Here is a 23,512-nt window from a genome sequence, read left to right as displayed (position 1 = left end):
GCCTTCGGCCAAGGGGACTACAAGCTGTGTGTCGTCCGCATATGAGACCATAGTAAGGTCCCGCTGCCTGGCGACGGCTGCTAAAGGCTGAACCTATAGATTGTACAACGAAGGGCTCCGTGCCGAGCCCTGGGGTACCCCCTGGTTGATGTAATGGGCCTGAGAAAGAAACGGGGAGCGGACACTCGGAAAGATCTTTCGGTCAGAAAACATCTGAACCATTCCAGAGCCGGCCCAATCACCCCTGCTTCCTCTAGCCGCTGTAGCAGGATACCATTCGAGACCGTGTCAAAGGCGGCACTGAGATCTAACAGGATCAGTGCCGCACTTTGACCAGAATCAAGAATGGTCTGCAGATGCTCAGTAGTAGCCAGGAGAGTCGTCTCCGTACTGTGACCCGGACGGAACCCATTTTGAGATGGATCCAAGATGTTATTGGAGTTCAGGAACTGTGTAAGCACGTTGTTGACATGTGCCTCTGCAATCTTAGCCACCCATGGGAGAAGAGATATAGGTTTAAAATTTTCATGCTTAGCTGGGTCCAGCGTAGGTTTTTTAAGAACTTGGGATACCCATGCCTGTTTCCATAGTGCCGGAACAGTTGCAGTGGAAAAGGAGGAGTTAAGTATATGACAAAGCGGAGCCCGAAAAATAAAAAGTGACTCCCTAAACTGCGTTGGCTTCCTATTCCTATTGAATGTGAATTCTAATTTTATCTTTAACATTGTGGCAATTTGCACTCGTGTATAGTGGCTTACTTTGTCAATTTTAACGGTCGCGTGCGACTATTTAGCATATGTTACATAATTTATTCCTAGATTTTTTATTTAATATTAATTAAATGACATTTTGCATAACAGTATGATGACAACAAAAAAAACACTTTGAGCTCATTCCAGACATTTACAGAAGGGGGTCATACACTCAGAACACACAATACAGCGCGCTTAAGGCTAGTCATTCTCACACAAAAAGCGCAATCGCTATTTTCTCACACAAGTACCACCGATGTCAAACCACATTGACATTTAAACACACAATAAACCCACAAATCAACACTTAGGACAGAAACGAAAGACAGCCCACAGACTGCACCGAAACCAAACCATTTGTAAATACTAATTGTAAGTCATATTTACAAGAAAAAGCTTCTCAACAGTAGCCCAAAAGACTGCACGGAAAAAAAACCAGGCCAAAGACTGTTCCATTTTCAAGAAGCCAAAATACACCAAATTCACTAGTTTTGGCTGGCAGAACACCCCAAAAAACGCTCTGCATATCTCCACTTATAAAAGTGCGCAGAATAGGATCCTTTTTATGTACATATTTTAATTCCATGGGGTATGTAGTCGCCAAGGAAGAAATATGTTTTTATACCTAAACCTATTTAGGTATCCCCTCTAGGGGAGCCGGCTGATTCCATACAAGTTCCAAATGGTACCTCCAAAAAGCAACACATTCTTCGATGTGCGCTTGAAACAGGCATGCCAAAAATATTGCAGAATATACAATATTATACAACAGTGGCACTTAACACAAAATGTGCTGTTACATATTAATTCAAAAGTTAGAGAAAAATCTCCTCATTACCTGCCTACACAAATTGCAATTCATATATTTCTATAATTTCCGTATATTGGCCAATTTCCATATACATATTGTCGTATCAAACGCCCTTACCACGCACAAATCTCAACCTCTCTCTGCCAAGTTCTGGGTCACCTAACGATCGTTTTAGAATACTCACGCCAAAAAGGTTCTCAGTTAGGAGCGAGAATCTCCATGCACAGGGTACCACCTTAGTAGATTCCTGTCCTGTCCTCCTCAGTAGATTCCTGGCTCCTGTCAAGACCACTCCCTTGCATAGCCGCTTCTCTGATGAGGTCCACGTTAAGCGCCATTTTTAGAAATATAAACCTCTTAAGGAGTTCACAGATATACCTGGTCCTTTTAAACCAACAATGAAGAGGTTGGCACAGAAGCTGTAATATAAAGAAAACCTATTTATTGACCTCACATGAGGGAGACTATTTCACACAGTACCCTCAGGCAACTATAGGAGGCATTCTAAGGAGTACAGAGAACAGGGTCCTTATAAATGCTTAGGTTACATTAGTCAGCATAAAACCAAGGGGAGGTCCTGGCACATACAAGAATACTTACTGACTATACAAAATTTGCTTGCTCAACAAAGTGGGAGGAGAGATATTTCTCCTAACATCGGCAAGAATAGCCTGGGTGCCCGCGCCAAACATTGCCCCTACCGTGGCTACCCCGCCCGTAACCCGAGCCAGTATCCTCCGTATAGTAATCGGGCCGGTAGGGGTGGGTATTCACGCTAGCGGCGTGTGTATCCGAGTATTGGGGGCAGTTGCGTGTGTAATGTAGGGATTTTTTCCAGTAAGCAAGTGCAGTACGTAAAAGTGTCTGGACAGTTGGGGGCAGTCTGGCCCGTGGGAGCAGGAGCGTGTGCAGTTCCTCTCGGTCAAGCTCAAGGGCTGTGTTCCGGTTTTGTGCAAATTACGCCCTGCTAGCCAGAATGATAGCAACTGCAGTTGGCCCGCATAGCAATAGACTAGGAAGTCCGGCACCCCCAGGTCCCCATTATCCGTGTCCAGCTGCATTTTAGCCAGACCCATCCTACAGGTGCCAGTGCCCCAAATCAGGTCAGTCAGTATCTTGTTGAGGGAGGTAAATGTAGTTGGTGGCATTACTACTGGTAAATTTACAAAATAATATAATAATCAGGCAAAATTACCATTTTTGAAATCGCCACTCTGCCCATCACCGAAAGTGGTAGGGACATCCAGAATGCGACCTGTGCTCAGAGCCCTCTGATAGCTTTGTTCAGGTTCCCCTCTGTGAGTTCTGGTGCATTTCTGTAAATTTGTATCCCCAGGTATTTAAAGGTATGGAAGCAACGGTCGGGCGGAGTTGCCCGAACTGTATCCTATCCGGTCTCATTTATAGAAAGTCCTGAAAGTAGTGCAAAGTGAGTAAAGATCTCTGGTATCGGTGCGAAGTCAGTAGTCGTCATTTACGTATAACATTATGTCATCTGCATAAGCAGATATCACATGCGTTGTAGTGACAAGTCGGATCACTTTCTGCTCCGCTGCTAGTCGTATCTTGAGAGCCAGTGGTGCTATTGCTAGGACAAACAATAAAGGGGACAGCGGGCATCCCTGCTGGGTGCCCCTGCCAATGAGGTACTCCTGCGAGGTATGTCTGCCAGTACGAGCCCTTGCTGTGGGGGCCGAGTACAATAACTGGATCCATTTTAAATAATCTGGGGGGTATGCCAAACTTTCCCAGTGTCTGGTTCATGTAATCCCATCTAAGAGTATCAAACACTTGCCTCAGGTCTAATGTGATGCATCCTGCCATGTGATTGTCTGGGAGAATGGATTCCATGACGTGGTACAGCCTCCTGATATTAACCCCTTCGACGCTCATGACGAGCCCAGCTCGTCATGGAGTTTCCATTGACTTCAATGGAAATTACATTCAAAGCCATAAAACACCTTAGCATCCAAGTGGTTAAGTGAAGTGCTCCTCGCCGGCACAAACCCGCATTGGTCAGGGTGGATACGTTTGTGCAAATACGGGAGTAGAAGACTCGCCAGGACCTTGCTCAGGATTTTATATTCAGTTGTGGGCAGGGATAATGGTCTATATCCCGAGATGTCTAATGGAGAGCGGTCCGGTTTAGGGAGGGACACCACTAACGCCTGGATTGTGGTGTAGGGTAGCGTTCCTGAGTCTATTGCAGCATTGTATAATCGCTCTAGGTGTGGAACTAGGGCATCTGCGTATGTGGCAAAGAACGCAGCACGGAGGCCATCTAGGCCAGGTGCCTTGTTTCGGGGGAGGTCGTGAATTGCTTCTTTGATTTACGCCGTCGTGATGGGGCAGGAGAGACCTTTTTGCGCTGCTTGTATAAGATTAAGGAATGGGAGGTCGGTCAGGAATATGTAGGGGGAGTCTTCTGCCATTGGTGGTGGTGATTGGTATAGGGTTTGGTAATACTCCTAGGAGGCAGTGTTAATGTCTTGCTGTGTATCAAAAGTGGTACCACTTCGCATGATTATCTCATTTATTGGGGTGTAAGGGGGGGGGGGGTCATCTTTAATTATACGTGCCAGGAGTGGGCCAGCTTTGTCGCCCTTAGCGTGTTTTGTGCGCCTGTAGGTAGTGTAATCGACTTGTCTTAGTGTTTCTAACAGCTCTGCATTTTTAATGCAGGCTTCTTGTAGTGCTGCATCCTTGGTGGTGTCCACAGCTGCTTCCTGCTCCAGCTTATTCAATACATTTTCCACCTCTATTACATTGTTGTGTAGTTATTTCCTGATCCCTGCTGTGGTGCCAATTGCTATTCCTCTGATCACTGTCTTGAATGCATTCCACTCCACCTGCGGCGAGGAGGCAGTACCAGCATTCTCCGCTAAGTAATTTGTGATTCCCGCAGATAATGTGCTGCGAAAGACCGGGTCTTCAAGCATCAGGGGCCATAAGTTCACGGTGGGAACTGGAGTAGGGATTCTACCCCTTAAGGATTTATGATCTGAGAAGGTTTTTCCCAGGTACGTGGCATGTGTTATCTGGGTGGTGGTTGGAAGAGAGCATAGGATCCTGTCGATTCTAGTGTGCAGTTGGTGTGGGTGTAAGAAGAAAGAGTATTCCCGATTGCTAGGGTACTTCATTCGCCAGGCATCCCCCAGGGACCAGCCCTCCGCCCATTTGCATAAGGCCTGAGCCTGCCGAATTGTACCAGCGCCTTGGAGGGGGGTGTGATCTATCCCTGTCTATATCGAGCACAGCATTGTTGTCCCCGCCTAGTATCCATGGGTATGTTGTCCAGGGCACAAGTATAGGGTTGATGCTCAAAAGGAATTTATCCTGCTCAAAGTTAGGGGCGTCTATGCTCCCTATTACTATTTGCGCACCATCTAAGGTACCTCTCACCAGTCTACATCTCCCCATTGGGTCCACCCGTTGTTACAGCATCTTAAAGGGAACCCCACTCCGTATCCAGACGGAGGCACCTCGGGCAAAGGCAAAGTAGGATGTAGAAAAGACTTGGCCTCTCCATTTCTAGCATAATTTGGCTGCCTCAGGCATGGTGAGGTGGGACTCCTGCAGAAAGGCTATAATATAATATTCACTCTAGTAGAGCTCCGATTGGCAAAACATATAATTGCCTAGGAAAGATATTTTCTCGCATTTCTGTCGTTGGCCTGCCAGTGGGAATTCTGTGCGCCCGTTCGACACAAAAGAGATCTGAGAGGCCACATGGTTTTTAAACCATTGTTCCATAAATACAGCTGCATTCTGACCCTCACATCGTCTGGCAGACCAACTACGCGAATGTTGTTGCGTCTGGCCCTCCCCTCTGTGTCGCCCACCCTACCTGCTGTTGAAGTTGTTTGTTGTTCTCCATGCTCTTTATGTTGCGGCAGGATTTCCGCTAATGCTAATTTGTAGTCCCTAACTGTGGCGGCGAGCTTGGTATGGTCGGCCTTTAGGAGAGTGAATCCAGTTGTCAGGGATCCTAGTTGTTGCTCTATAGCCTTTCTCGAGTCCCTTATCCATTGGGGTCTCCGGGTTAGTTGGTGGGATAGTGTTGGTTATTTGTGTAGGGGCCTCTGATTCTTCTGTGGGCTGAGTGTCAGCACTGTTAGTGTCTGCGCTTTTCCCTTTTCGGTGTCCCATCATGTATGCTTTTAAAAAAAATCTTTATTGATTTTCAGTAGAACAGTACATTAATAATAAAGCCAGTTAAGATTAGGCACAATACATGTACAGAAATTTACATTGCTGATTTTCCGTTGATATTCCACAGTATGGAAAGTTATACATTCAGTTTGTCTTCCTCTTGCAGCTCTTTTTACTTCTAATGGCACACTATGACATCTCTTATGGCCGCATCATGTATGCTCGCCTCCCTCCTGCAGGATGGTATGACCAACCACCGCTTAGGGGTCCCGGACAGCTGCCGCTAGTATCCAGTACGGGCTCCAGGGCAGCAGGCCCGGACAAAACAGACCTTGGGGAGTGGGGAGACAGGCCGGCGCAAGTCCCCTCTCCTCCTAGCCCTCCTCAACCAGCGGCAGCCTAGCTACTGCAAGAGAAGTGCGGTGGAAATGGATGCGCTTCAATTCCCCCTATGTCCTGGCACTCTGCATTTACCACCTGCTGGGCAAAAGGTTTGTGTACTGGGATAGTAATTGCCCCTCCGCTCACCTCCCTGTCCAGTGGAAGTTCAACAGCAGGCCCAAATGTGAGCGCCGCCCCCCCTCTCTTTCCTCACACCCCCACACCCACACCCACCCCCCCCCCCACCCCCTCCCCCCCGCGGCAGCGCGACTATCTCGAACAGAAGCGCAACAAGCAATCAGCAAACCTTGGCCCTCCAGCACGTACCCGCTCCGCACTACCGATGCTGCTACTTGGCCCAACCAATTCCCATGATGACACCAATGCCTCAGGTCGACAAGCAAGCCCCACCCTGTTAGGCATAGTCCTGTTATGGCACAACCCACGGCATCCAACAAAAGTCTGTCTCCGGGGGCCCCAGCGATGACAGACTCAGGGGCTCCACCCAGGATGGTCAGTGGTACTCAAATCACGGCTGCCTCTCTTCTCGTGCAAACCACCTCTGCCGGTCCAGGCCGTGATTTCAATAGGCATTCGCAGGCCTGCTCCCCAATCCCAGGTCCGCGCATGTCAAGCGCCAGCCAGGGCCCCCAGGGGTGCTCCTGTACTTCGATAGAGGGGTTGAGTGGGTGAGGGCTGCAGGACCGGCTCGCCATCGCTCCAGGCTGGATACAGACCTGGCCACTGCCACCCGTGCATCCAGTCCAGCCAATCCGCCCCTGCCCCACCACCAGCAATCACCCTCCAGGAGCGTAGCCAGGAGTCCCATTCTCCAAGCACTGGTGCGGGAAATGCAGGCTTCACCACACGCTGCCACCAGCCGATGCAGCCTAGTTCACCCAGCGCCTCACACCAGCACACCACAGGGTAGGAGGCAGCACTCACCCGGTGCGGGAAGCAGTCCTCTGCATTGCACTGCCGGCTTAATGCACAGGATAGGCGGCCGGGCAGTCCAACAGGACATCCCCTGCAGCGCAGGCCTCGGACAGCAGCAGGTTGCAGGCCCACTCACACCAGGACCCACGCCTTCTGGACGTCTAAGTGTAACTGCAGAGGTAAGTAAGGGGGGGATCCATACTCCAGTGTTCATCCCCCAATCCCGCCGTCTGCAAGGATCTCGGTGCTCTGCCCGCAGCACTACAAAATCAGGCCACAGTTCGCATAGCCTCCACGCAGTTCCCGGGGCTCCTCGCCGACCCGGCAGAATAATCGCCCCCAGATATTCTGCTCACCGCCAAAATTACCCCTGGCTCCGCAGCAGAGTCCCCTCTAGGAGCTATAAGGGCGATGTCACCCGATTTGTAAGGATTAAGACAAGATGGGGTCAAGGGTGTTTCCTGCTCTGTGGGTCGGTGTGTTGACGAGTTGTTTAAGTCCGATGCTGGCGAGGTTGTCACTAAGGATAGTGGAGTTGGGGTCACTGGGGTTGTCGAGGTGGAAGTCCAGGTCTCCAATGAGTATGTCGTTTGTTGAGGCGATGAAGTCGGTGATGGTGGTGGCGGAGGGTGTTTGGGGCCGGGGTGATCTGTAGACGAGGGTTCCTCTCTGTGAGACTTTGGGGGTGGTCTGGATCTGGAAGTGCAGGTCTTCGGTGGAGGGGAAGGTTTTGAGGTGATGCGGCAGAGGGTGCTCTTGTGGGCGATGGCGAGGCCCCCTCCTGGATCGTTGGGGCGGTCTTTCCTCTGAATCTTGTATCCATCTGGGATGGCGGTGCTGATGTCGGGGTCAGAGGATGCGTTTGTCCAGGTCTCTGTGAAGAAGGCGATGTTTCCAGATTTCCATGGCGTGTTTGTGTACCGAGTGTACGTTAAGGAGGATGCATTTTAGGGTGTCGCCGGTGCTGGCGTTGGCGGTGTTGGAGGCCGAGGTGGCAGTGAGGGTTTGGCAGCAGTGGAGGCAGGAGAACTGGCCGTGGGTCGTGTTCGGAGAGGCCTGTTGGCATTCTCTAAGTCTTCCGGCGTTGAGTGCGAGGAGGGTGGTGGTGTTGTAGTGATGGGTAGTGGGAGGCCCAGGATACCTGGCGCTGGCCGCAGACTGGCGCAGACGCGCCAGCGGTGCGACCGCGCAGCAGCTGCCATTAAGCAGGGGAGGTGGAAGGAAGGGGAGGCTGGGAGGCGGGAGCGGGGGAATTCCAGGGAGGAGGGGCACCAGTGGCAGCGAAAGGAACAGGCAGGCATGAGAAAATAAAAACAGTGGTGGAATAAGAGCAAGACGCAGATGGGCACAATAACAGTGGCACAACAGGGAAAAATTAAGAAAAAAACCAGCTAAGAAAGGTTACGGTGGTTGCATGCTGTCTGGTCCCAGATGGAGCGGGCAGCAGGAGCGGACAGCAGCCTCAAACCTCCCAAGGAGGAGGTCGGGTCTGGAGGCAAGAGATGGCACTGCAGAGCTGCGGGGAGAGAGTGGACCTAGACCGAGGGTCAGAAGCCTTACTCCTATGAACTGTGCTGTTTCAGAATATTGCAGAGTTAGCACACAAGAAGGACTTTTTTGTAATTCTGAAGTGTGGTGGAAATAAATATTGAATACGATCAAAACACATCAATACAATAGGTGATGACATTTGAACACATTATCATTTGTGTGCAGTGAACCGTATATTGGTGCAAATTTAGTGGTAATTTTAATTGAAAATGTATTGTCTGTAATGGCAGTGAACTACCACTCCATGTATACTTCACGCTACACCACAACACTCTGACACTCCACTGTACAACATGCCACTCTCCTCCACTCCAAGACCCTCTGTGACACGTTATGCCATGCCACTCGACTCCACGCCATTCCAATCTATGCCACTCACTCCACGACACTCCACTTTACACCTCTCTACCCTACCTCATCCCACCCCACACCACCTACCCCACTCCAATCTATCCAACTCTACTCCAATGTGCCCCAATCCTCCCCACCCACTTCGCTATAATTTACCCCCTTCTACTTCACTCCAGTCTACCCCACTCCAGTTTACCAAACTCCACTCCAACCTACCCCAGCCAACTTCACTCTACCCCACTCCACCCCACTTCAACCCAGTCTACTCCACGCCAGTCTACCCCAAACCACTACAATCCAATCTACCCTACTCCACTAAAGTCTACCCCACCCCCCTTGAGTCTACTCCACTCCAATCTACGCCACTCAATCTAACCCAATCTACCCCACTGCAGCCCAATCTACCCCACTCCACCGCAACCCAATCTACCCCACTCCAACCCAATCTACTGCACTCCACTCAAATCTACCCTACTCTGCTCCAATCTACCCCACTCCAATGTACCTCAATCCAACGCACACCTCTCCAATCTACCCGACTCATTCCAATCTACCAACTCCATTCTTCTTCACTCTACAGAGTTTAAGTTTATCCCACTCATTTCCAATTTACCTCACTCCACTCCAAACTCCAGTGCAATCTATCCAACGTGTCTCCACGTAATCTACCCCACTCCAACTCTAATTTACCCTGCTATACTCTACTCCTCCCCAGTCTATCCTATCCCAGTCTACCCTACTCCAATCTACTCCACGTCGATCTACTGCACTCTAATCTACCCCACTCCACCACAATCTACCCCACTCCAATCTAGCCCACTTCACTCTACCACCATGCACTCCACTCTACCCAAATCTATCCTACTCCACTTCACTCTAATTTACCTTGCTATAATCTACTCCTCCTCAGTCCATCCTACTCCAGTCTACCCCACTCCAGTCTACCCCACTCCAGTCTACCCCACTCCAGTCTACCCCACTCCAGTCTACCCCACTCCAGTCTACCCCACTCCAGTCTACCCCACTCCAGTCTACCCCCCTCCATTCTACCCCCCTCCATTCTACCCCCCTCCATTCTACCCCCCTCCATTCTACCCCCCTGCATTCTACCCCCCTGCATTCTACCCCACTCCATTCTACCCCACTCCATTCTACCCCACTCCATTCTACCCCACTCCATTCTACCCCACTCCATTCTACCTCATTCCAAGCTACCCCACTCCACCCCAAAGTACCCTACCCCATCGAATCAGCCCTCTCCAACCTACACCACCCCAATCTATCCAGTATACTGCACTTCAATATGCCCCACCCTAACCCAATTTACCCCGCTGTAATGTACTCCACACCACCCCAGTCTGCCCCAAGCCACCCCAGTCCACTCCACGCCACCCCAGTCCACTTATTCCAATTTACCCCACTCCACTGTACCCCACCCCATTCCACTATACTCCACCCCATTCCACTATACTTCACCTCATTCCACTATACTCCATCCAATCCACGCTATTCCAATCAACCCCACTCCTCTCAACACACTCCCCGCTAATCTACCTCCACTGCATTCCGTTCTACCCTCCTGTAATCCACCCAATCTACTGCACCCCACTCCAGTGTACCCCACCCAAGTCCAGTATACCCACTCAAATCTACTACAGTCCATCCCAGTTCACTCTCCCCAACCTACTTCACTCTAATCTACCCCACTCTAACCTACCCCTCTCCACCCCAGTCTTCCCCACTCCACCCCAATATCCCCAAATTCAGTCTACCCCACTCCGATTTATCCCAATCTACCCCACTCCACTGTACCTCACTCCAATATAACTCACCCCTTCCCAATCTACTCCACACCACTCCAGACTACCCCACTCCCCTTCACTCTAATCTACCCCCACTGCATTCCATTCTACCCTACTATGATCCACCCAATCTACCCCATTTTAATCTACACCCTTCCACTCTAATCTACCTGACTGCACTAAAATCTACCCCACTCGAATCTACCCCAGTCCCCTCTTCCCTAATCTACCCCGATTTCCCCACTCCAGACTACCCCACTCTAAGCTACCCCAATTTCCCCCACTCCACCTCAATCTCTCCCACTCAACTACCCAACTCCCCCACTCCAGGTACCCCACTCCACCCCACTACAATATACACCAATATACCTTACTCCATTCTAGCCCACTCTACCCCCACTGAACTCTGCACCAATCTACTCTACCCCATTCCACTCTACCCCAATCCAATCTACCCCATTCCACTCTACCACTTCAACATTTAGCCAAGCTGAACAGCAGCCTCACTGGTGAACAAAATGGCTAAGCACATTGCCAAAGCCAATAGCTCTCGCATAGGTGAGACCTATTGGCTTTGCAAATGCTTGTTTTGTCTAGTGGATATATAGTGCTGCAGCATTCTTCTGTGAATATCCCAGATAAGAAACATGTTTGGAAATCAGCATTACATATCCCAATAAGAGTATGAAAAAACAGAAGAAAGTATGTCTATTGTTCATTAAAAAATATCAAGTACCGAAATACCAACTGTCCAGTCTTTGCAGCATGAGAGCAGTACATCTCGGTAATGTGCCTGATCAAGCAGCTTGTATGCAATCTGCACCATCAAATCTTTGAATTACAGTTAAGCAAGGGCAGACTTTCATGGTTGTCGTGTATCTTATGCATTTAGGTAATTATATGGAAGAAGACCGGGGAATCAAGGGCGGTATGAAAATGTTTAGTCCCGGTTTCTCAGTCCTGGCTGTATGTAGCTCTCCTCTAGTATATAATTTGTCACTTACTAATGATGTTACTCTGCATTATGTTTCATGTGTAACCCCGTGTACAACAAGCTTACAGCCCAAAACTATCCATACAGCTAGCCCTGGACCTGCAGCAGCACTTTCCAGGCAAACAGGAAAAAAAGCTGTTTGTTATGTTAAGAAATGTGGTATAGTTTTGTATTGACCCTAGTCAAGCTTCCAGCACCGTTGAAGTTTGGGTACCTTCACACACTTGTCATATAATCCTCGAGGGTCATGTAACTGAGTTCAGAACCAACTGACATTCAAGGACTCAGACTAAACTTAGTGTTTGTAGAATTTCTTTAAAACTCTACAAGGAGTTGGATGAGTAAGACAACCATCATTCGTGCTACCTGAAAACGTGAGGGAGAAATCACTACGTATATACTGCCGAAAATCTTGTTATATTCTTGAATTTGTTTTAGCGTGTTTCGTGTTATGTAAATGTGAAGTTAATGGATGTATTGCCGTTGTACTAATTGTGAGAGGATGTTGTAGATGATATGTTTATTTTTATGTTAAGTTGAACTGTCTCTTAGCAAAATAATTACTGATGCAAAGATGGTACAGTACAGTAAAAATGACTTAATAGTGATCAGTTGCTGTCTATATCTGAAAGAGACCATCAGTTATATATTTCTTATCTTAGATTTACCTCCATGCCCCAGACTGGATCCAGCGAACTTTTTTCAGAGCAGTACCCCTGCGCGTCTCTAGGTGGCATCGGTCGACTCTGCGTTCATCATTGGCGTCGTCGTTTACAGGATATTTGTCTACTTAGATGCCGCCCCTGCGCGCTGACCTCAGTTCTTTCATTTTCCGTGGCAGCCAGCACAGATCTGGAGAGAGCGTGCCCCGTAGTCACTTTTTGACTATCCTTTTTTTTACTTTGTCGCAGCGTCTTTTGAAGTCTTACACCTCCTGGTACATGAGGGATGTTTAGCCGTCGGCCTGGTTTCAAGCCTTGTGGCTCCTGTTACAAGTTGATGTCGGTCACTGATCTGCACCTTGTGTGTCTTTGGTGCCTGGAGCGTGACCACGACCCGAAGTCATGCTCCGTGCCGCTAGAGGTCCTGGTCGAGGGGAGGGCCGCGGGACCGGTTGCAGAGCTATCACCACTCGTCATCGAAGTCTTTACACTCCTCGGGTAAGTCGAAGCACCAGAAGAAGGCAAAGAAGCATCGTCGCTCTTCGCCCGTCCGTCCGTCTGTTGGCAAACGCGACGCGGGACCCGGAGAATCATCGCTCTCCGCTTCTTCCACGAAGCCCCTTGGGACGGCTCCGCTGTTCCCTCCCTTTCCCCCACCGGAGCATCCCCTGCCCATCTGCGAGCTTTCTATGAAGCGCTTCACAGCATCTTTAGGCAGCCCGACTCCACCAGCGCGCCTCGTGGACTCTGCTGGGGGCCCTGGGCCTTCAATGCCGGCTGCTCCGGCCTCAGCGCCGCAGGGCCCCCATGGATCCACGGCTGGATCTGGATCGTTGCTGGTCAACCTAACGGTACCTTCTCCGGCGCCGATCCCTGTGACGACGCCCAGATGCCGGTTGTGCCCCCAACCGGCATGGACCCAGTCTCATCCCTGATGTGGACACGGTGCCGGACCGACATCGGTACCGGCGCCGAGGGTACTTTTGTCCTACTGTTAATTCCTGGCGTTCCGTACCGCCCTGAGTGGCAGCCAGAGGAGGGTGAGGAGGACTGGGAGGAGTCTGTTGACCCTCTAGCACATCAACTCGAGGAACCGCACTGGAGAGAGGACTTGGGTGATGCCAGTGGTCTGGATACCTCCCCAGACTTTAATATGATTTCCCCCCCTTACCGTGGGTATGGAGGAGGGAGCTTCCTACGCTGTGGAATTGCGTAGGGTGGCTGAGGCCTTGGGCCTCGAGCTTCCTACAGTGGCTGTCAGGACTAGCCTCCTGACTGAGGTGCACCAGCTGGCAGCAGCCTCTTCGTAGCCCATGCTGCCTTTTCATGAAGCCCTCACCGACAACCTTCTGGGCACTGGGTTCAAGCCCAGCACAGGGCTTCCTGTGGACAGGATGAATGCCTAATGCCACCGACTGTCCCCAGGCGACCCACTTTTCCTCTCCCAACACCCTACCCATGAGAGCTTGGTGGTGCAAGGTTCATCCTCAAAGGGTGCATTCCCTACTGCTCCCCCAGATAGGGTCTCAAAGAAGCTGGACCATCTTGGGAAGACGTTTTCTTCCGCCAGCTTATGTCTGCGGTCGGTGAACACCGCATGTCTCTTGGGCTGTTATACCCACACGGTGTGGGATACAGCTCGCACAAGTGCTGCCACAGTGCCTGGAGGAGGCCTGGCCATGCTCACCGACGCTGTTGCTGAGGGTCCAGACACAGCAAAGTTCACCATCCGGTGTAGGCTGGATACCGCCGACTCGATGTGTAGAACGGTTTCCACGTCAGTATCCCTGAGGCGCTACACCTGCCTGAGAAAAGTCTAGCTTCTCTGGGGATGTCCAATCTACCCTTTTGGACATTCCCTTTGGTGGCCGTCACCTGTTTGGTGACAAGGCGGACAATGTGCTCGAGCGTTTCAAGAACTCTAGGGCTATGGCCAGATCCTTGGGGCTCGCAGCCTCTTCCTGTTCCATGCAGTCTGCCTTTCGCCCCTTTCGTGGCTACGGAAGGGGTGGCCCACCATGTTCCACCCAGAGCCACAGGCCAGCGCAAGCTACCCAACCTCTGCATGGCCGGGGACGTGGGACCCAGCGTCGTGGGTATGGGGGCCAGTCCACCAGTGCCCCCTCTGCAGCAGCCTCCAAGCCTTTCTAGTCCGACCTTTCAGGGCCTCCGGTTGCCAGTGGGCGGCAGGATCCACCATCAACTCCCCCACTGGCACAAAATCGCATCGGCCAGGTGGGTTTTACATATAGTCCGAAGGGGCTACTACCTTCCCTTCGAGACTACCTCTCCCTCCATGCCACCGACACTCCATCGTATGTCGGACGATCATTTGGCCCTTCTCTGCCAGGAAGTTGCAGCTCTCTTGGCCAAGTGAGCTATTGAACGTATCTCTGTGCCAGAAGTAGATAGTGGTTGCTACTCCCACTACTTCTTGGTAACCCAGGACAAAGGCCTGCATCCTATCTTGGACCTCAAGGATGTCAACCGCTACCTCCGGAAGGTTAAGTTCAAGATGTCAACCATGGCTCAGGTCTTGTCTGCCCACGACCCTGGAGACTGGATGGTAGCGTTGGACTTGCAGGATGCTTATTTTCACATCCCTGTCTTGCCTGCCCACTGGTGTTACCTACGGGTAACGGTAGGACCAAGCATTTTCAGTTTACTGTGCTTCCCTTTGGCCGTACCAGCGCGCTTCAGGTGTTCACGAAAGTGATGGCAGTGGTCGCAGCTCATCTGCGCAGATTAGTCATTCCAGTCTTTCCCTATCCCAACGACTGGCTTTTGAAGGCGGGCTCGCCCAGGCTGTCGTCTCCCACCTCCAGCAGACCTCCTGCATTTGCTGGGGTTCACTATCAATGTGCCAAAGTCACACCAAATTCCCTTTCAGAAGCCTTTTTTTCATCTGTGCGTTCGGGACACAGCACAGTTTCAGGTCGATCCTCTCCAGCAGCGAGTCCAGGATATTTGGGCTATGATACCAATGTTTCAGCCTCTATCCCGGATTTTGGTGAGAATGACCCTGAGGCTGCTGGGCCTCATGGCCTCCTGCTGGTGGATCATGCCAGATGGCATAAGCGGGCTCTGCAGTGGGACCTGAAGTTCCAGTGGGCACAGCATCAGGGGAATCTTTCCGATGTCGTCTAGATCTCAGAGGTGACTGCAAGTTAGTTTCAGTGGTGGCTCACGGACCAAGATTGTGTCACTGGTAGATCCTTCTCCCTTCCTCAACCAGAGGTCACAGTAGTGATAGATTCATCACTTCTGGGATGGGGCGGCCACATAGGGGAGGCAGAGATCAGAGGTCTCTGGCGGAGTCCGGGCTCTACATCAACCTTCTGGAGCTTCGGGCAATTTGTCTTGCCCTGAAGGCATTCCTTCCCTCTGTCAAAGAAGAGTAGTGCAGGTGTTCACGGACAACACCACCACCATGTGGTACTGCAACAAACAGGGCGGGATGGGTTTGTTGACCCTATGTCAAGAGACTATTTGCCTTCGGCCATGGCTGGAACATCCAGGCATATCCCTGGTAGTTTAACACCTGGCAGATTTCCTGACCACCACGGCGAATGCCATGGTGGAAAAACTCAGTCGCCGGTGCATGATGGATCACGAATGGCGTCTTAACTCGGAGGTGGTGCAAGGTCTCTTTTAGCAGTGGGGAGAGCCTTAGTTAAACCTATTCGCCAACAAAGAGAACGTGCAATGTCAGCAGTTCTGTGTGTTGGAGTTTCCAAGGCAGCACTCGCTCAGTAATGCCTTTCGTCGCAAGTGGAATTACGGCCTCCTGTATGCCTTTCCACCTCTACACAGAGTGCTGAAGAAGATCAAGCGCGAACGGGCCGAAGTAATTCTTGTGGCTCCAGACTGGGCCCAAGGAGTCTGGTCCCCGGAGCTCTTAAACCTGTCCATTCATCCTTTGATCAGACTGCCTCTTCGGGAGGATCTTCTGTCGCAGCAGGAGGGGACAGTCCTCCACCCAAATCTGTCCAGTCTCCACCTCCTTGCGTAGAGATTGAGCAGCGACAGTTGACAGCTTTTTACCTTCCTCCCGAAGTCTGTAATATCATCATGGCAGCCAGGCGTCTCTCCACTAAAACGGTATATGCCTGTAGATGGAACAAATTTGTGGTATGGTGCACAGCAAAGGCTGTGGATTTCCTTTCTGCCCCTCTTTCAAAGGTTCTCCTCTTCATTCTTTCTTTGGCCCAGCAGGGCTCTGCTCTGGGCACTCTTATATGCTATCTTTCGGCCATCTCTGCCTTTCTTCGCCTTCCTGATCAGCCTTCTCTTTTCAAGTCCCAATTGTTAATAGATTTCTGAAGGGCATTACTCATCTTTCCTCCTCCTTTCGTAATGCCCTAGTGGGACTCGAATCTCGTCCACACTTATCTTGTGTGCTCCCTTTGAGCCACTAGATAATTGACCTCTTTGTCTCCTTACTTTAAAGACTGCTTTCTTGCTTGCGATCACGTCTGCTCGCAGGGTGAGTGAGCTTCAAGCCTTATCTTCCAGACCTCCCTTTCTTGCTGTCCATCCGGCCAAAGTAGTCCTCCGTTCTAGTCACCTCTTTCCACATAGGTCAGATCATCACATTGCCCACCTTCTTCCCGCCTCCGCACCCTTCCAAAGAGGAGGAGATACTCCACCATCTGGACCCCAAACGTGCGTGCTCTTTCTAACTTGACCGCACAAGGAAGTGCACAAACGTACCATCTCTCGGTGGGTCATCCTATGCATTAAGATCTGTTATTCTTTGGCTAAAAGGGACCCTCCAGTAGGACTGCGCGCCCAATCTACCAGTGCGATGGCAGCTATTACTGCTTTGGGATGTGGAGTTCCGCCGGTTGACATCTGCCAGGCAGCCACGTGGGCATCCCTGCACACGTTTACTAAGCATCACTGCCTGGACAGCCAAGTGTGGATAGACTGCTTTTTTGGCCGTTCCGTTCTCCAGGACTTCCTGGTGTGAACTTAGTTAGGTATTACTGGGGTATCTATTCTAAGGTAAGGAATATATAACTAATGGTCTCTTTCAGATGAACAAGTTAGGCCTCAGATAGCGTAAAATGCAGCAGCCAGGCTGCTGTCGGGCACTCCCAAATTCGTTTCAGTGAAACAAGAGTTAATCAGGCTACACTGGCTTCCGGTGAAGCAAAGGGTTCGCTTTAAGGCCTTATGTACAGCTTTTAAGGCTCTTAATGGTATAGGCCCTGGCCACTTGAAGAATAAGTTCAAGTGGTATGTTCCCACTAGGACTCTTCGATCGACTGGAGCAAAAAAGGTCCTAACCCCCACGATTAAAAAGACCAATTAGGGAGGCAGGAGTTTTATTGTATGTATTTCTAAGGCTTGGAATGATTTGCCATATCATCTGAGGAAGGCCTCGGATCTCCTTCATTTCAAGAAGGAGTTGAAAACGTGGTTGTTTACCCAATGACCCTCTCCCCACCACGGCTAGGCAGTATATAGCGCCAGGACACCCCAGGTTTACCGCTGCGCTCTACAAATTCAGTCAACATAACATAACCATGTATCTGTAAGTGACATACATTATAGATTCCTTACCTCCCCTCCCATCCTCCCCGTTCTGTGAACTGTGCACCAGTGGTCAGTGTCCTGCATGGCTCTGCGCTTCTGCCATGGAAAGTAGTGTCAGAACTGACTTCAGAGCCCAGGGGCGGCATCGAAGTAGACACAGCAACGTCATCCCGGCGACGCGACTACTAACACGGAGTCGACCGACACCCCCTACTGACGCGTAGGGGTACTGCTGCGAAAAAATGTCTCTGGATCTAGTCTGACGCCTGGGGGTAATTCAAAGGAAAGGAACCATTAACTAATGTATGTCTCTGACAGAGATATAGTTACCAAAGGTAAGTAACTTGTTCATTACAACCATCAGACTCGTTTTTAAACTGGGCACTTCTCGTTACCTAATTTTATCTACACTGACTTACACGCTTTTAATTTTCTTTAAAGATTGAAAACCTTCAGGAACAATTAAGAGACAAAGAAAAGCAGTTAACCAATTTGAAGGAGCGAGTTAAATCATTGCAGGCCGACACATCAAACACCGACACTGCCTTGACCACACTAGAAGAAGCCCTTGCTGAAAAAGTAAGTATCATATATTAATATGAAATAGCCAAAATAATGCAGTTTCATCTATTGAAAGGATTTCTGCAACAGTGGAGAGAGCAGTTTTCACAAAACAGACCTATGCTACAAGTCGTGTACCACATACAAGTTACTTTATTTATCTCAGTATGTCAGAGAACTTGAATTAGTCTTAGCTTCTGATAATAGCTCAGGGTTGCATCCCAGTCCATCGTTTCTTTGCCAACATTGCCACCTCAAACTGAAACCCGCCACATGCAAATCGTCCTTGGTCTTGTTTCAATAAGAACAGTCTAGGCAATGTCCCATTTGAACCAGCATACAAATAACTCGGAGTGGTTTCAACCTTGCCCGACATGCCAAGTCAGACATGTACCAGTGATATGCAACTCAGCCTTGGTCCTGCTTGGTGTTGGCAAGTCAGGGACTCAAAAACCCATAATGACATTAGATGAGGCCCTTATCATACACTGCTTTGTAAATGAGGCACATGGTTTTAGATTTGATTCTTGATGTAATTGAAAGCCATTCAAAGGTGTTTGGGGCATGCAAAGTGTGGGAGTGTGGCCTTAGGTTGTAAATACATCTAGCACACACAAGCCAATGTTTAGGGAATCTACACTTTCCAGCTAAGATTGAATCTGGACTAGAGACGGTCAAAGGTTGGTGTTCAGGATCTGAGACTTTGTAGCCAAGGTATTAGTTGCAATTACAAGTTAGTTTTGTTTTGTCATATTTATGTAGACAGTACAACATTTTTTAGGAACGAAATAGATGACTTTGGAATTTAGGTGCCAAAGTTTGTATCCTGATTTCCCCACTTTAACAAATGACTATACAAGCTTGTGATAATCATATTACCTCATTGCACCTCTGTTCCCTTGACAGGCACAGGGAGGAATTGCCAGTATTTAGCAGTTATTACTTTTTTTAAATAAAGAAAGAACCAGGATGATATTGATTTATTGTGGTTGCAAACATGATTGTAACTAGGTTTGCCTTTAATGGTAGTTATAAGTTCTATGTTTTTATTGGCATTCAGCCAGAATAATTGGCTTTGCATTCAGATCTTAACAAGTAAAAAAATTATAATTGAGGGACTGTAATTGAGATTGTAATTCTGGGGAAAAAGGAGGGAAAGTCCAAACAAATATACCTGTGGTCTGAACAGCCGTGGGCTGGGTCTGGTTTGTGGATGCTGTCTTGTCTTGAAACTGGAGAATTTTCTCTTGGCACTCCATATTTTTAGTTTTTCCTATTTGGCCTGTTGCTGCAGCCAGGGTTTGCTGACTCTATTTTTGGTCTGTGAAGCATTTTAAGGCCCACCTTTCTTCTTTGAGACATGATAGAAATTTCACCTGCAGTGTCACACCGGGACAGTGAGGCCAAGGTTTGATCGGGAATAGAATTTCTTTATCCTCAAGAGTTTCTCCTTCTGATTAATACTTCTAACCGTACATTCCTTATCTTTAGAATATTCCCCAAGCACCAGATTGGATTTAGATGTTTTTACAACACTGCTCCCATCCATCTCTCCATTGACCTAGTGCGGCTCTCCATTGACCTTGTGTGACTCTCTATTGAGCTCGTTCTGTCCCAGAAGTAACCGAGCAGAGCCGCATATAGGTGCCAGTCCTGTATGCCGATTTTGGTTCCTTTCTTTCCATGCCTTTGCACTTGGCTCTTAAGCTCTGCTCCCTTTTTGTCGGTCAACAAATTCCTCCCAAAATACTTTTCCAGTGTGTAAAGGAACAATGTGCCAGCATGACTATTGGGAACCTGTCTGTGGTTAACCCGCATGAGGTGTGCCTCTGGTGTTTGTGCTCCAGGAAGTATGAAGAATATGCCCTTGTGCACCGAAGGCGATCCCTGACTGTAAAGCAAAGCTGTGCATAACAGAACACAGAAAAAGTCACAGATCTCACATAAAATCCAATCCTGCTCCAAATCTAGGGTGCAGCCTCATTCCCGCTCTTAAGGTGGATACTTCAACAGGTCCTCTTTGCAGTCTGAGTCATCTAGGAAGCCAAAATCTAAATCCAAGAATAATGATAAGTTGAATCGGGCTCGACTTCATCTCACCACTCTCTGTGCAAAAAGAAGTCAGGATGGTGTTACGGTGCTAGAAGATCTTGCTCCCAGCCTCGATCGTGGAGCTGATTCCACAACTTGTTCCTTTGCCACTGAATTCTGTGGGCCTTTGGTGGCGCTGCCACAGGGCAAGTCCTTTAAGGAGGCATTGCTGCATATTTATGGAACTGTTGTAGCTCCTGGCATGCCTTTAGACCCTAGAAATCCTACAGGAATCCACTCTGCTTACTGCCAGCTGATCTGTCCTCTGCACAGTTTGTGCCCTTCAAACCCGCCTCTGATTCTGCACCTACTTCTGTGCTGACTTCCATTCCCACTCCAAGAGCTGCAACAGTTCCTTCTCTACTGACAGCATCCCATAGGTCAAGCCTCTGTCGACTCTGATGTGCAAACTCGAGCCAGATCCCCTGAGATTAGTGACATTGGGTTTTGACTCTGTTTCAGCGAATCCAGTCCCAGTGTCCTATTCAGACATAACATTTTCTCTTCCACAATGCCTGCTGCAGAGGCTTCATCACCACTTTGGTTCAGATTCTAATAAACATTATATGGGCAATGGTGATGATGGGGATTATGTATTGCCACACTACGATGGTGATGCTATTTATATTGCCTTACAGGAGGCTAGTGGGCTGGGCACCTCCCATGATGCAGGGTTAGTTTTGCTCCTCAGACCCCCAGTGGAAGAGAGTGCTTTATTTGTTGAGGTAATAAGACTTGCAGCTGAGATACTGGACCTTCAGCTCCCTTCGTTTGGAAAAAGACAAATGTCCTTACAGAGGCTTTGCACCCTACGCCACCCTCATTTGAGCCTTTGCTTTCAGTTAATGCAGAACTGACTTGACAGCCTTAAGGGTATTTGGGAGAAGCCTTGCTCTAAACAGCAGGTGGCTAAGTGCCACAGACTTGCACTGGGTGACCATGACTTTCTTACACACCACCCTACTTCTGAGAATTTGGAGGTCCAATATTCCACCAGCAAAGTCACCCCTAATACGTTTACTATGACCCCTCCAGACAGGGAGTTGATTTTTTTTGTTTTGTTTGGAAAGCAGACCTTTTTAGGCTACTTAAGTAACCTGGCATATATGCACCCTCAATCCTCACAACCACCACAGCAGTCACCCCACTCCTTTTGGAAGTGAGGATGGGGATCAGGCACTCATCTTGCAGGCCACCAGTGACACTGTTCCACTGTGGTTCATGGGGCATCAGCCTCCAAGCCGCTTTAGCTTGCACTTAAAGGCACACAACCACCCTGTGGGAGGCAGGAACAGCTATTGTCTTCCAAGGTGGTAGACCATGATAGATGGTTCCTCCACATCATCCAAAAGAGCTATGTCATTCAATTCCAACCCAGAACAACTTCCTCCCACATCAGAGTGGTTTTCGGAGAAGCGCCTATCCATCTGGCTGCAAGATAATGCCCTGCTGCCCAAAGGGACCATCCAAAGGGTGCAGTCCTTGGAAGTGGGGACGGGTTGCCGCTCCTACTACTTCCTCAAGCCATATAATGATGAAGGAATTTGTCCTATTTTAGATCTTTGCCTTCTCAATACCTTCCTCTGGAAGGACAACTTCAAAATGCTTACTTTGGGTCACGTTTTGTCTGCCTTGGATCCAAGCTACTGTATGGTCTCCTTGAACTTTGATTTGATTGTCCTGCAGTTCCATAGATGCTGCCTGTGGTTCAAGGTCAGCCAGGATCATTTTCAGCCTGCTGTGCTAACCTCTGCCGTAGTGGTTGCCGCCCATCCTCAAAGGATGAAGATATAAGTTTCCCCTTATACCGAAAACTGGTGGACCAACCCCATACGATGTTGAACTGATTGACATGATTGAAGTTCTCGATTAGTAAGCCAAAGTCTCACTTGTTGCCATTGCAGAGGTTACCCCTGATCATAGCCATTTATTATCTAGCAAAGGGGGAGGATCAAGGCACACAAGTCCTGCACCATAAGCACAGAATAAAAGGAGTGCAATAAGGCTCACAGAAGTGCAACAAACCAGAAGTGCGACTCTTCTACACCTCTAAAAGGGAATTACTTCCCAAAATGAACATCCGAAGTGGTGATTCTGCACTCAATTTCAAGATCAATTAAATGTGCATCATAAGTCTTCAGTCCATAATACACAATTTGTAATTATAAGTCATTGTCATCTTATGATCTCAATAAACAAATGTGAAAGTGATTTCTTTTTCCAATAAATCTTTATTCATCATCTTTTTCTTAAAATCAAATCAATTGTGCAGTAGCAAACACGTTTCGTCTGCCAGGGACTTCTTCAGGGCTCAATACACATGTTGTCATCTCGCAAATTCTTCATTATATGAATAGTTATAGCCATTGTGGGTACAAGCGAACACCCTGAAAGCAAATATGGGATGCCCAAGAAGGGAGCACCTTTGTAAAATCTTTAGAAGCTAAGTTGAGGATGAATATGTGGCAAATGTGTTGATCGTTTTTACCTAAAATTGTAATCCAAAAGAATTGCATATGCCCATTGCTAATGGGAATGTGAAAATCTAGACACGTCTACAAGTGCTAGCCAGTTCCCCTATATAATTTTTGAAATCAGATACAATCCCCCGAGGACTCCAAGTAAACAGTATCCCAGGTGAATTTACAGAGGATAAAAAGTATAAACAAGGTTTCAGTTACCTTGGAACCACCTGCTCGTGCTACTAGATGGTGCTGGGCATTGATACAGCAATAGAACATTCCAAGAAATTCCTGGAAGATATCTCAGATCTCGGAAAACATATTAGGGAATCCAATTTAATCACTGATTAAAAACTTACTAGACAAAATTGAGAAAACCATTTCAGAATTCAACAGGCTTGAGCAGGAGAAGCAATCCAACAATGTAAAGAGGGTCATACGTAACTATAGGAAAGCGAAAACCTA

At 48.8% G+C, this 23,512-nt stretch overlaps 1 protein-coding gene across 10 annotated transcripts in view; it reads left to right on the top strand.

Annotated features, from left to right (window-relative positions):
- Positions 1-23,512, top strand: part of ERC1 (ELKS/RAB6-interacting/CAST family member 1) — a 2,156,751-nt gene that overhangs the window by 865,957 nt on the left and 1,267,282 nt on the right. For all 10 annotated transcript variants that reach the window (XM_078673690.1, XM_078673694.1, XM_078673688.1 and 7 more), the window contains one exon: positions 18,375-18,512. In XM_078673690.1, the coding sequence (XP_078529816.1) occupies positions 18,375-18,512 (138 nt within the window). The remainder of the gene's footprint in view (positions 1-18,374; positions 18,513-23,512) is intronic.

Source organism: Lissotriton helveticus, chromosome 1_1 (assembly GCF_964261635.1).
Source record: "Lissotriton helveticus chromosome 1_1, aLisHel1.1, whole genome shotgun sequence".
NCBI lineage: Eukaryota > Metazoa > Chordata > Amphibia > Caudata > Salamandridae > Lissotriton > Lissotriton helveticus.
Note: the sequence above shows the minus strand (reverse complement) of the source record. Positions and strands in the feature narration are given on the sequence as shown.